We start from the raw sequence: 14,627 nt of genomic DNA, 5'->3' as shown, positions 1-14,627 counted from the left end.
GGACACGGCGGGATATAAAAGTGAATGGGTGCCGCGTCTTACCACGAAAGGAGTGTGAACGTCTTTACTGCGGTGAGGTCTACGACGGCATCGTCTTAGCGAAACATCGGAGAACGGTTTTCTCGACTTGCTTGCCTGCCGACGTTGTGTGCGTCGATCGACGACCGGGACGAGTGAGTACCAGCCTGTGGCGCCGTCAATGCTTGTCATTGTTACAAGGCTGGAGCTGAGCCTCGTTTAATACCGGTGAAATTCATTGGTACTGTGATGCAGCGACGGATATGTGTTCAGGAGTACGTTTGAGCCCGTCATAGTACTAGCACTTTGGTCGGGCTGTATCTTCAAATTAGGATCGTGGCGAAACAACATTCGCTGGAATTTACCGGGCATGGTCATTTCATGCAGGAATATTGTTATAGAAGCACGCTCAAGTGGCGTTTAGCGTGAGGCACAGCGCTGTCGACAACTTTAAGAACGGACCATGTTTGATAGTATGGCTCTTGCTGTGATGGGACCATGAGTAAGATCAGGGGCACCTGAAAAGTCCCGACAGCCACAGTTTGCACCTCTTGACACATAGGACCCAGTATTGACAGAGTTTAACGCTACAACACTACATCAAGATGCGCACTGTCAATCTTACCCCGAGTTCGCCGCGACAGCAATGCACATACTTGTGTGAGTAAAGCCTTCACCGGCTATTGAGATAGATCGATAAGAAGGATGGAGGTAGGATGATGGATTTGGTGCACCTGTAACACCGTCTTGCTGCGCTTAAAGTCCTAAGAACTCTTTCATATGATGCGTTATCATAGTATCCAAGGTAGTGCGACTACCGCGCGGATATGGCAGGGAATTCGGTGCATTTGCGTCTTTACCGAACCATAAGTCACCATTACACTTTGCCAACATGCAAACAAAGAGGACACAGAAAGAGACTCGACTTGACGAACAGTGGCGAACGAGGAAAGCCTTGACCTGGAGCCTTTAGCGTGTAGCCAATGCTTCGAGAGTATTTGCCCTGTTGTCCGAAATTCGGTTCCAGGCTGACTTTCCTTAGTGACCCACTGTTGACAAGTCTTCTGCCGATACTCGCGCTGCACGCAAACCGTGCTTGCAGTCCACAATTTAAACAAGACGGTGAAAACATGCTAACATAGAGCATGTTTCGTAGCAGCTATTCATATGCATATATAAACTCAGTACGTAGTTTCAAGCTCCTTGGAACGTCTACATCACGCTGACGTTCATAACTCGAGAAAATCGCCTTCATTGACTTAGCCTAAGGGCTTGAGTTTTGTCGTTGATCAACCATCCGTTCGGTCATTCGAATTTAATGTTTGTGGCCTGAAGCAAAGTGGAACCAAGACGCGCTCATCATACTGACAGAAACTTTCACTCCTTCTTTAAGGAAAAGGTAATAATAATGTTAATACTAGCATGCAGATTGGGACTTACATTACTTCAAGATCATTTCTTTTTGTTTTGATGGAGCCTAACTAGTAAACAAAGGAATATGAATGACAATAAAGGAGTTCACATTCGTATTATAGGTAAGGTGATCAGACGTCCCCATTTTGGCGGGACACGTCCCGCTTTTAATGTGGTCCCGCTGTCTCACGGCTTTTGCGCGGTACAGTGTGTTGTCCCGCTTTGGCTTTTCGGGACCCCGCATAGACCCAAAACGCCTGCCCTTTGGCATCGCGAACCCACTGTCCACTTCTTGGGTGTGGTGGCACTAATATAAAAATGGTTTGAAAGGCAAAGACACAGACGGCCAAAAGTGAGGCGACACTTGCAATCTGATAACGGTTGCTATAGGCTGTACTGTCGAAAGCCCCCCCCCCCCCCCCCCCCCCCCCCCCCCCCCCCCCCAAGACCGTTATACGATTACACCCTTCCTAAAACGCACGACCACTTACGATTCGTACTTTATCTCGATTCCGCTACAATGTACTTCTCAATGCGTTGGCTAATTACCCTTAGCCAAGCCAACGTACACTGACCACGACGTCCTTATGTCGTCTTGCTTGTCACGCACGTGGTTTTGGAAGCACGTAGAATAACCCCGACAAGCAAGTGGAAATTTATTGAACAGATTGAAAAAGTGTTTTACTTCATAAAAACAAAACTTTAAATGTTGAATTCCGTTTCTATATGCAATCTCTTCCCTCCCTCCTCGCCCCCACCGCCCGGTCCCGCTTTGGCATCAGATATTTCTGGTCACATTAGTTATAGGTTTCGACGCGGTATAACCTGCAACTAATCTCACGGGGAGAAATGGGAGGGAAAAAAATATGCACAATAGGAACTTTAGAAACCTGAACTTTAGATAATAGTGAAAATAAAGAATCAGCCTTCGTTCGGCAATTTTTCTAAATATTGCGATCAACAAGCGGCTGGAGAACACGATATCACGGAATTTAGAACATTTTCTGGCTCCAAAGCAAAAATATTTAAAAGAAATCGGATTAAGAGAGTGCATCTGAATTAAATAGGTTATATTCATCTGTATTTACTGCAAAAGATAATTCCAAAGTGTCCATTGTTCCTCTTCATGAATTTAGATTAGTGGAGCCAATTGACATCACAATCGAAGGAATCGCACGCCTCCTTACAAACCTTAAAGTGTCTTCCTCTGTTGGTCGCGATAACATATGTTCTAAAATCTTGAAGAGCACACTATCTCTAGTAAATATTATACCACATTTTCACGCACTCTTTATCAACAGGATATCTTCCACTTGACTGGAAAGTCGGAGAACTAATTCCCGTGTTTAAAAGCAGCAACAGAAGTATGGCAGAGAACAACCGCGCTATCCTGCTGACTAGCATATGTTACATAATGCTTGAACACATCGTGGAGTGACATAACTTTATTTAGAATCCGGCGATTGGGAGGCCCGAGCTTGGGGGCAACAAATATTTATGACCACCTCGAGTCTAATAACTTCCTTTTTGTTAATCAACATGGGTTCCGAAAATATTTTTCGTGTAACACGAAATTACTGGAATTCACCACGGACTTGCACTTTACCATAAATAATAAACTTGAAATTGATCACATCTGTCTTCTATTTTGATCGCGTTCGATCGCGTTACGCACTGCTGCCTCATAAGTATGTTATCTTCTCTTGGACTAGACTCACTAGTGCTGTCTTGGCTTCGTAACTTTCTATATTTTGGCAAGCAGTGCCCAGTCGTCAATGATTTTGCTGCTTTTTCAGACGTCACATCTGGTGTACCGCAGGGCAGCGTTCTAGGACCTTTACATTTGTTGCGATAGCAATTATATGGACACTTTAATCGCCTTTCTGCCATCGGCGTCGCTGTGAGGTTCCGTATAAAGTTCAAGGGCGATAAAATCGTCGCCGCGTGCCGCATGCTGTACATGCGAGTGAAAGCGTGCGCGGGTGAGTCGGCGATCGCGGCTGAAATGCGCGCACGAAAGAGAGGAAAGCGGGGAGGAAGCGCGCCGTCTTCCATCGCGTGCAAGGCTCCGGGGGGCGGGTAGTGGGAGGGGGACGCGTTATGCTCCTGGCGGTTCGTTTTTGTGTGTGAAGTGAATTGATTTTTAAAGCGAAATGGAAGAGATAAGTGCAGTGCCGTGACTGTCTCTCACAGGAGGACACCTCAACAGCACTGCACGGGGAAAGGGGCATGGGGAGAAAAAGATGAAGGAGATAGAGAGCGGAAGTAAAAAGGAGAGAGAGACCGGAATAGTAAAAAAAAGACATAATGTAGCTAAGCGTTTGCGGGGGGGCCTACAGCCGCGCTCTGAGGTATGTTGCTTCACAGAATTCCACCAGTGCCGAAAATGCACGCTTGGTGATGGAGCTGTGAGTATTGGGGAAGAGTAGGCACCGCAGGGTGTTGGATGGCAGGCCACATCGGCTGTAAGAGGCGTACAGAGCCTCTCTCTCGGTCCCGAAGGCCGGGAAGTGAAGCAGAAGATGCTCCAGTGTCTCCACGCCGTCGCAGCTACAGCCGCACGCGCCCGACCGGGCCGTTGCATCTTGAAAGCCATCTGCGGCGGGCAGAGTCTGCTGTGCGCTGTGTTTTCCAGGCGTAGTTCGTGCTGACTCCAGAGGCAGCGCGAAGGTCAATTCCCTCGCTGCTGCTGTCGAGCTTCCTCACTACAATGTTTGGACAGCGAGTATCCCCGGTCATCGAGTCAAATGTGTTCATGTTTGCTAGCGCGCGCGTGACACCATGCTTATTAATTTAGTTAGTCTGTGTTTACAACTTTATACGGACCATAAAAATACTATCCTTACTCCGTATATGTGCCCACTAATTTGCTATCGCAGTGGATGCTTCGCCTTTCGGGTGAAACTGCGATTTTTTTAATTTATATTAATCACCTAACTTCTACTTTTTCCTCCCGCATGCGGCTATTAGCTGAACGACCAGGCGCTTAGCCAGGATTTCTTTTCGCGGGGGAGGGGGACGGAAGGTCCCGTTATTCGCTAATAAGTTTCCCCATGCTTGGTGCATAATAATACAACTGTTACATTGGGAAGGCCCTTGGTGTGCCTGAAGGCATGTACCATTTGTACTTATGTACGGCGGCCGTTCGAATGCGTTCGCCTTTGTTGATAGACGACGTCCCAGGCATAAAAGGGAGCTGGGTGCCGGCCGGGAAAAAATTCTGAAGCCCTGTCGGCCCTCCTGGCTACGCAACTGCTCACGACTGCATCGGACGCTGCACTATTGAAAGTCATGATGACCACCTCATCCTCCAAAGGGACCTTAGTAATGTCTATACCTGATACCTGGTGTGGTAACTGGCAAATGACGCTGAACGCGACTAAGTGCAAAGCAATTTCGTTTAATCGTACACAGCCACTTCCTAACTTCATGTATTCTATAAACAACGTTTCACTGCCTCGTGCGGCGCCATACAAACACGTAGGCTTGAACCTTGCATCCCAGCTTTCATGGAAATTACATATCACTAACATATGCGCTGAAGCGTCACAAACACTGGGTTACTTACGTCGAAATTTGCTTCATTGCTTAGCTCATGCATGCAAATTGTCATATTTAACCTTCGTCCACCCACAGTTTGAATTTTCTTCGTCCATCTGGTCGCCCTATCAAGAGTATTTAATTTCAATGTGGGAAACCGTGCAAAATAGAGCCGCTCGATTAATTTCATGCAACTATGACCGCCATTTCAGTATAACAAAAATTAAGGTAAACATTCCGATTCAGACCTTACGTAGTCGTCGTTCTGTTGCTGTTTTATGCTTAATACACAAATATATTCATAGCGTAACGCAATCCCCTCTGTCATTTGGCAAACCATTACGCACACTTATAGGCATCTTCATAATGACCTCAGCATATCAAATGCATATTTCATAAAACTAAAGCTTTCAATTCTTCGGCTTTGCCACAAGCCTTCGCACTTTGGAACGGTCTTCCAGCTAAGACTGTTCCAATAAGTAACCGCGAACTTTTCCGCAATCATTTGTATGGACATTTTCCGAACTGAAAAAGTATAACGATGTCTTTGGTGTGTTCTTCTTCCTGCTCATCATGTATTTTGTTGTATCCCCATCACGGAACGCTCCGACTGGAACCTATGATGTAACTATAGATAAATCTTGCAGGTTCCGTGTTTTGGTAAAATTGTTCTTGCCTACTTTTGCCGGTTTTAAACCGAAGTGAACGAAAATATAGTTTTCAGTTAACGCGAATGTGTCTGCACTTGCTGCATGCACCTAGGCTGACAATTTTTCTAGTGAGAGCTACGTTGATCAACGCAGAGTTTCTTACGGTTCCCGATTCCCAGAAAGGAAAGAATTTATAAAAATTATATGTGCGGTAGTTTACTGAACAATGAAATTGCCTAAACCTAAGGAAAGAACTTTGCCTACTGCATAAAGAAAGGTGGGGGGGGGGGTGTCCCCGTGCCAAAACTAGGATGTTAGTATGAGGCCTGCCATAGTGGGGGCCTCCTGACAGTTTTTGGCCTGTATTGGCGGGGTCTACTGACTACATTTATTTTAACATGCACCAAATGTACGGTATACATGAGCATTGTTTTTTTCATTTCGCCCCCGTCGAAATGCGGAAGCCAGAAAGTCGAACCCATGACTTCGTGCTTAACAAACACAGCGCCATAACCGCTTAGCCGCCGCGGCGATGGCTTGTAACGCTTCTAAGGCTCAATTTAGTTTATTTTGTAAAAAAAAGCACGTGAACGCGGGTAACTCTAATGGTAAGAATGAATGAATAGCTGCTATTCAATTCGACGGTAGAATGGCGTAGCAGTATACTTCATCAATCATGCAAAAGCCTCGATCTTCGCCCACCCCTAGTTTTTGGTTATGCATGGAAAGCTCAATGACCCCCTCTTGTTTTTGTTTCATTCGCAGAACATCAAGAGATATGACGTCCCCAGGATCTGCAGCGGTCGGCCTCGCCCTATGTGCCTTTCTCCTAGCGACCTTCCCGGCTACCAGCAGTGGTTCCAAAACAGTCTTTCCGTCGTCCTCATCCTCCGATCCAAGGCGAGGCGTCATGTCCGGTGCTACGCTGTCTCGGTTCTCTGAGGAAGAAGACCTTTATGGTGACCACGAGCCGGCACCTTCCATGAGTTCGGGCTCTACCGTAAATTTTCCGGACTCTAAGGCTTCAAAAACTGGCGCCTTGCCTGCTTCCGGGACCAACGGCGGAGGAAGCGGCGCAGGTGTCTCATTCCCGAGCGGCAGCAGCAACGCCGGTAGCGCCAGCCGAGGCGAGGAACCGATCACGTTCGTTCCTCGCCAGGGCAAGGCCATCACGTTTCCGTCCTTCCCCGGAGGGTCGGGAGACAGGGCTGCCGCGAGTCTCAATGGTCTTCCACCCATACACCAGATCCCGTTTCCAGGAGGCTTCAGTGGCATGCCGAAGGCTTCGTCGCAGGGACTCCCCGATGCCAGAAGTCTACTGAGCTCTCTCGTGGGGCTCGGAGGCGCGAACGCCTTGCCCATGTCATTTGGCAACGTCAACGTCAGTGACATCGCAGCAGCGACGAACAGGGTCGCCGACGAGCTCTCCAGGAGCCTTAGGATGGACGTCCGCGCCGTTTCGAAGGCGCTCGCCGTGGGCGGCGCTGCGTTGGGTTCGCTAGTCTTTCTTGGTGGTATGGCGGCGATGATGATGTCCGGACTCGGTTTCTTCAACTATCCGGGACTCTACGCGGCCTATCCCTACAGCACAACGTACGGCGCGGCCTATCCGAACCAGTACAGATCGGCCAAGTCTCTGAATGGTGGGGCTCAGGGAGACGCTAAGCGGCCCGTTAATCCCAACCTAGTCCCGGCCATCAACGAGCTCATCGGCAAGTTGGCCAAGGCGACGCAGGAGTTTGGCATGCCAAAGTAAAGCCCGCAACGCCTCCAATGATATGAGGAAAAAGTGGCTTCAGCTTTGTTCAGTATTTACAGTTTTAGAAGCCACTCCTCGACCACGTGGTACGGATGGACGCTTTCTTATTGTTTGCAGCACTTGGGAGTCAGTCGCTAGTTATACTCAGAACAGCGGTTTACAACACCGCCCAGTCACCAACAACTTCTGTTTTTGCTCGACTTACCGACTGCGAAAGAACGATTGACGGAGTCGGTCTTTGAGTCTTTTTGCAGGTGGCACTCCTTTCGGGCTGAGCTCAGGATCTTCATCTTTCATGCATGAATTACGAGTAGGGCTGCACGATAACTGTCACCGGCAAAAGCCGATTAGAGCCAGCGTTAGCCACCATGCACTGCCAACGAAATGAGAAAAATACATTGGTTCTCAGGTAACTGTTTCTCGGTGATCGAGTCCCGAAGCGCCGCTCACATCAAAGCTTTATTGTAAGCGTGTCTTTGAGGAATCGTGTATCCACGGTTTTCGGCACCGCAGGAAGGCCAATTGTAGCAGATGGCCGGAATTCCACGGGTCTCGGTGGTTCATTGGGCTGCCTCTATGCGTATGCCATAAACCCGCTGCGATGCTCCTGAATGAATCACCTTAGAGATTTCCAAATGAGCATGGCGAGAGTCGCTCGTCTAATGTTCTGAACATTTCTGGCCTTTATGTAAAGTGCTGGGTACAGCGGTTTCGCCAATTTGAGCCGATGGGCCAAAGTGTTGAGTGCTGTATATTTGCAGATGACGGGAACTATCAGGCCGGAGCCAACCGGAGAGGCAAACTAGGCTGCTTACGATTTAAAAGCAAGCCTTTTCACTGACCTTCACGGCGGCCCCTCTGCGCGTGAACAGTACGAGGAACTGACCAGCTGATCGGGTCAATAAGCTCCGCAATGTCGCCGAGTGACCTATAAAACCCTGATTGCATATGGAGCATCCCCCTGCAGAGCGAATTCTGCTCGGGTTTTCCCTGTCAACTGCTTCGTAACGAAGACAGCACCGGCTGGACGGTCGCGCGTTGCTAAGATGTCATTCAGATATTTTAAAATCGGCAAAATGCTTCTGAAAAATTAATTTTGAACGTGGTTGAACAGAAAAAAAAGTATTATTTGATTTGACAAGAAATTTACGAAAGTATCGTCGGTTCTCTTGAGACGAATTGTACGCCATAAAAATAGCCACGATTTCTTAGATGTTAACGAGTACCAGGGCCCATTTTGACGCGTTCAGCGAATGCTGTTTGTACGAATAAAAAGAAACGCAGCTGTTGATTAACAATAGCGAGCTCCACCTCGGATGATTGACTCGAATATCGTACCCATGTTTCGTTAAAAACCTCGCTGTCTTATGGACGAACAATGTGACTTCGACAGCGCATTTCGTAGTACGAGCAATGTACAAACGAAAACATATTTTTTATATCCGGACAATAACCAGAGAGATGCGAATCAAGGGCATCTGGGTATCAGCGAATCAGCTACGTCAAGTGTATACGTCAGGCTCGTGACGACATTCAAGAACGTACCTGTGACGGATAGAGTTACTAACTGCTTGCTGAAATATGTTTTCTGAGCGAAACTGGTTGTTGGCGCCACGTCAGTCTCCCCGACGTACGATTGCTTCCTGAGAATGAATCATGCGCGGCACATCTTGTTCAGTCATTAGTTCTGTTGTGCCTCTGGTGCATGCACCCATGGCGTGACGAGTCTTTTGACCCATGTCTTTATTGTACATTTACACATTATTTATTTGTTTTGCTTTGCAATAAACTTTCATTCTTGCGCATGACTACGCCTCTTGATTCCCTGCAACTCGAAAAGCGCTTGAAGGCTTGGTGGTTCGTTAAGCAAGCGCAGAACACCTAGATAGTTCGTTAAGGAAGTCAGAATAACGGGAGGACGACTGCCATTGGGTGACGACGCGGTCTATTAGCCAGTGGCGACTATGCGTTGGTCACACAGAAACATTCCGGCGCGAAGCAGCTGTAAGTGTTTGGCAACAATCTGCGCAGAGCGGAGAATTCCAAAACCGGTGGCTGAAAAAGTTGCAATACTACTACACTAAATTAAATTGTTTTCCGGAAACGCGCTGAAAAGAATCTACCGGCCAACGTAGCTACGCGCGCGGTGCTGTTCAGGTGGCCCATCAGCTGGTGCAACAAAGCCATATACACAAATGGTTCCGTTTATAAAAAAGAAACTTTATTACACTTACGCAATGAGCACACATTACGACCACATTACGTAGAGAAAGAAGCAAGATATTTGAGAAAAACCCTAAGAAGTAAGGCAACCAGCAATAAAGAAATCCCAGTCGTTGAACAGTATGACAGAACACCATTTTATCATTTTTCTTATCACATTCCTTATGGGTTCGCTGTATGCTGGATAACCTTTATAAGCAGTTATTGAACTTACATTGCGACTGTTTTTTCTCACATTTTATTCCTTATTGTTCTCATATAGAAAAACTTGTGAGAAACAGAAATTCACCTTGTTGTAATAATATGACTTCGAGGGCTGCTAATGATGTTTTTTATTCAGTTAGAATGTAAGTAGCATAGATAGGGTGAGAAAAAGAAACGTGTCATGAAAATGCAAGCCAAGAGAAACTACGCAGTGCTGAAATTGGGACTGAAATTGAATAAACTAAAAAAAATGGGGCAGTTTCGCCCGAAGGGCGAAGTATTGAAAGCGACAGCACGGTCTCTTTAACGTTGCATTGGAGCCCTTCGGGCGATATTCTCAGACGTTCCTCCACTCGAAGCACTTGCTCCGCTCATTCCATTTGAGCACAGCCTCGCTTCTCGACTAGAAAACACGCATCGCCTCTACAAAAATTACCGTGAAGCGTCATTGAAGAACAGTGACCACTTCTGTCCAGCGATGGTTTTCGTACAGCGGTGAAGGCCCGCGCAGGCGCGACGGCGTGGTCGATGCGAAATGTTAATTCCACGCAACGTTCGTCAGAGCCACGAATTTGCTTTCAAAAGCAATAATCAATGGTTATAAAATAAAGGTTACCTTGCATATCTCTCATATATATATGGACCACTTATAAGTCTTCTTTAAAATAAACCCTGAAATTTATAATATTATTTCTTGCGTTACGTTATATCGGCTTCATGTTGGAGGTCGGCAAAGTACGTATTTGTGAGGCTTCGGCGGTGGAAGTTGGTGCCGGGCTGCCAGCCTGCCACGATCGCGCCCGCCTGAAGCAGCAACTGCTGCACCTTGGTGTTGTAGTCGAGTGACGCCGTGCGCCAGCAAACCGATCTGCATTAAAGTACTTCTGCATGGTATGATTGTAGCTGTCTCTGACGTATCAGTTGCCAGGTTGAGATTGTTTATCCGAAGGAATATTTTTTGCAGGCAGACGGAGGTTAATGCGCGCGTTGCGTCTCTGGAGACCTTCTCACTCGCCCCCCCCCCCCCCCCCCCGAAGCACGAGCTGTTAATGGTGCTGTCAGCAACTTTACAGCACGACGACAGCGGCACCGAAGGGATCGAAGGTGCCTTGAAGCGCCCATATAATTGCTGTCCTACAAAAATGAAATATCAGCGTTCATTAATTAGGGACCATGCAGACCAATGTCCACATTGGCGTCAAAGTGCTTGAAGTGTAGACAGGAAAAAAGAGAATAATAAAAAAAGACATTGCAATAATTCAGCCAGAAGTCTCCGGATGTAAGGGGCACCTCAACAGATACCGTGAGACATAATCAATATCACAAATCGCTGCGCAGAGAAACTCTTCAGAGCATCTTCATTGACAGATTCCGCACTCATAAAGCGAAGAAATAATGTTCGCCAGGAAATAGACGGAGTTGCACACAATAAAGTGGGCACCAATGCAAATAGTAGCATGCAGATTTTTCACAGACCATCACAACACACTGAGACAACAGTGAACAGATATAAGGAACAGTGGCGTAGCAACAGGGGGGGCCGGAGTGCCGGGGGCCCCGGGTGCTAGGGGCCACTGGGGGGGGGGGGGGGCGGGAGGTGTCATATATGCCTGAAGACACCCCTCTTTCCGCCGGCTTGACTGGGCACAAATTGCAAAGAATGCTCCGGTATCCAGTAGCCCGAGCTGATGCACCCGATGCGTTGCGCCGCATAATTGTCGGCTGCAGCTCTATCAACACCCCACGAAATAATTGCGCGAATAAGACGGACAAGAAATACCCAGGGTGAAGCAGATTAAGGTGCTCGGACTCATCATAGAATCGAACGGCAACAACGAAGAAACGGTCAGGCATTTGGAGACTAAGATCACGAACACGATGAGGCTCATCAGAAGAATCACCAACAGACATCAGGGTATGAGGGAGGTCAACGTCGTCAGACTCATACACTCCTTCGTTATTAGCCACATTACCTATACAGCCGCCTACCACAGCTGGTACGCGGCCGAATATGCCAAACTGAACACCCTCATTAGAAGAGCACACAAGATGGCACTGGGCCTTCCAGACAGCACCAGCACGGAACTTCTGCTACAGCTGGGCGTCCACAACACGCTTGAAGAGTTAATTGAGGCACACCAAATCTCGCAACTCGAAAGACTAGCGAAGATACGAACGGGCAGGAGCATCCTGGACAAACTCGGTATAAGTTATCACAAGCAGCACGGCGACAAGACATTCCTTCCAAGCGCGATCAGGGAAAAGCTGCAGGTGGCTAATATACCCAAGAACATGAGCCCCGAATCAATCAGGGTCGAAGAGAGAGTAGAGCCAAGGCTTTACTCAAAGCCTTCGGTAGGGACAAGGAAGCGCTGTACGTAGACGCGGCAGAATACGAGGATCGACGTGCTTTTGCAGTGGCCGTCCTCAAAACCGAAAAACAATTGGTCAGTTCTTGTAGCATGCGTGTAAAAAACCCCGAGGTAGCGGAAGAGGTGGCGATAGCCCTAGCCACCGTTAACCCCAGTTGTAGATACGTATTCAGTGACTCGCAGACGGCGGTCAGAAGCTATGCACAAGGCAGAATTTCGCCGAAGGCTGAGGCTATACTCAAAGCCAACGCGAACTATGTCACCTCCGAGGAGACGGAGGAACGACACATTATATGGCTCCCGGCTCACACACGTCCTCCGACACCCCCGTACCCAACCTCAACGAGGAGGTCCACCGCGTAGCGCGAGGTCTCACGTTCCGCGCCCGCGATGAAGGATCCTCTCTTCGGGTTGGAAATCCAACGGAGGCATGGACAGAGAGGGACAGAATGACCAGATACTGTGATATTACAAAATTTTATCAAAACTCAAGGCGGGTTTATCCGCCCCCTAACCCCAAACTCGACAGGGCCCAAGCGGTAGACTGGAGGCAGCTACAAACAAAGACCTTCCCCAACCCCGTCCATTTCAGAAGGATATATCCTGACATCTACTCAGATGATAGCTGCAAATTATGCAGCAGGTCTCACGCATCTCTTAGACACATTCTCTGGGAATGTGAAATTATATGCAAAGAAAATGCAGTTTCCCCAGATGAAGCTGCGGCGCGATGGACGGCCGCGTTGCGCAGCTCAAACCTCGAAAATCAACTATGGGCCATCCAGCAAGCCCGTGAGGCGGCGAGGAGACAGGATCTCCGGACCTCCTCGGGAGCGGCCTAGGCCCAGGCCACGAATTTGCCGGAATGTTAATAAAGTTGTTATGACCACCACCATGTGCGGGCTAAAACAATTTAATTCGCGAAATGGTCGTTAAACTACTCGCCTTAGCGGAACGTTTTATGTGGAGTGCGCTCGTGCTGTGCATTCATGCTGGGAGCAGGAGTCGCTAAACATATAGTGAGGCGTTGTAAGGCGTTGGGGCTCTTGGGTCCCTCTTCCGTTCAGAAGGCGCAGCGAATACAAACAAAGACAGCAGCAAGAGGGCGTTCAACCAGCGCTCCCGGCGCTCGCGTTTACGGCGAAGCGTTCGTTGAGAGCGACGTTGCATAAGTGGGGCCGTCAAAAGTCGCGAATGGGATTCTCTGGATCGTCTTCAGACTCTGTCCGGCCGAAGAGTTTGGCGGCGTATGACTCGACAGGCTGTAGTCGTGGGCCCGCCGCGATGTCCGGCTCGCTTATACTTCCCCTCTCCCGCTCGCTCCGAGAAGCCGCTGCGAAACCTGCTGTTATGTTTCATGATTTCCTCCTTAACCTCGAAAGTTTCAGAAAACTGTTGTTGTTGCGTGACTTCATGTTACAAGTACAGTGGCTGTATCAGCTGCACAGTATTTTATAAAAAAAGAAGTTGAATTTTGTAAGGCTATTTCCCGATCGAGATTTTATGAAGTTATGCCCTTTTGTGATTACTAGGAACTTGGTAGCGCGTAAAATATGGCAGATAAGTAATAACCATATCCTTAATAATCCCGTAATTAGTACTTATAGAGGAAGTACTTCTATTCGAAAATTGAGGACTCAAAGTCATATTATTAACTCAACAAAAACTTCTTAAATAAAATCGTTTTGGGTGCTACAACCTACAGTACTTTGGCACAGCGGGCGGCGCCCAGTATATGGCAGCAGCGAAAGAAATATGAAATAGTGGACCAGTGACGTCGATCCCTTAATCCTCTCCATTGCCAGTGCAGACCAACTGTAGTGCAAGCTTTCGCTGGCACGGGCTTCATCGCGGCCTTTTCTTTCTTTTTTCATCGTGACGCCAAGAATCGACGCGAAGCGTGCTCTATTCTGTTCCAAATCTTGCGGTGGTACCGCAGTTCGGATAATCACGTTGTCCGTATAGCAGCAAATGAAAACAAGGCTTTATTGATCAGAATGAAGAGAACTCGTAATTGTCATAGCATTGGCGCCCGCGCAGCGGGGAGGCAGGTAGCGTTTTCTAATATGGTGGGGAGATCAGCGTCACTGACAAACAATTTAATTTTCGTTTTCGTTCCGGGCTGCCCACAGACAAAATACTGCGTGCCATAGTACCTACGACGATTTCTGTGAAGTAGTTGTTGGGCAAGATATGATCGTCGGGCTTCAATTTTGCAAATGCAATATTGCCGCTAAAATTGGTAATTGAAGCTTTATTATAAAGATATTTTTTTTACTTGTGACGTGAGTCATATTTTCCACGATGCCGCATTTGTATTGGCTGCTAAGCCTTACAGTCTGACAGAAGATGTGCACATGGGCTTATCACACGTTATCAGTGCAGCACCCTGTGGTATTTGGCGCAGCAAAAAAAAAAAGCGTGTATACCTGCTGCATTCGCCATCTC

General features: G+C 47.8%; 1 protein-coding gene across 1 annotated transcript; it reads left to right on the top strand.

The window, feature by feature from the left end:
- The first annotated feature begins 6,399 nt into the window (after nt 1-6,399).
- On the top strand, nt 6,400-7,377 carry LOC142570503 (uncharacterized). Its single transcript, XM_075678885.1, has one exon. It carries the CDS (start codon nt 6,400-6,402, stop codon nt 7,375-7,377), a length of 978 nt encoding a protein of 325 aa, XP_075535000.1.
- Nucleotides 7,378-14,627: the final 7,250 nt, after the last annotated feature.

Source organism: Dermacentor variabilis, chromosome 2 (assembly GCF_050947875.1).
Source record: "Dermacentor variabilis isolate Ectoservices chromosome 2, ASM5094787v1, whole genome shotgun sequence".
Classification (NCBI taxonomy): domain Eukaryota; kingdom Metazoa; phylum Arthropoda; class Arachnida; order Ixodida; family Ixodidae; genus Dermacentor; species Dermacentor variabilis.
This window is presented reverse-complemented; position numbering and strand designations above follow the sequence as displayed.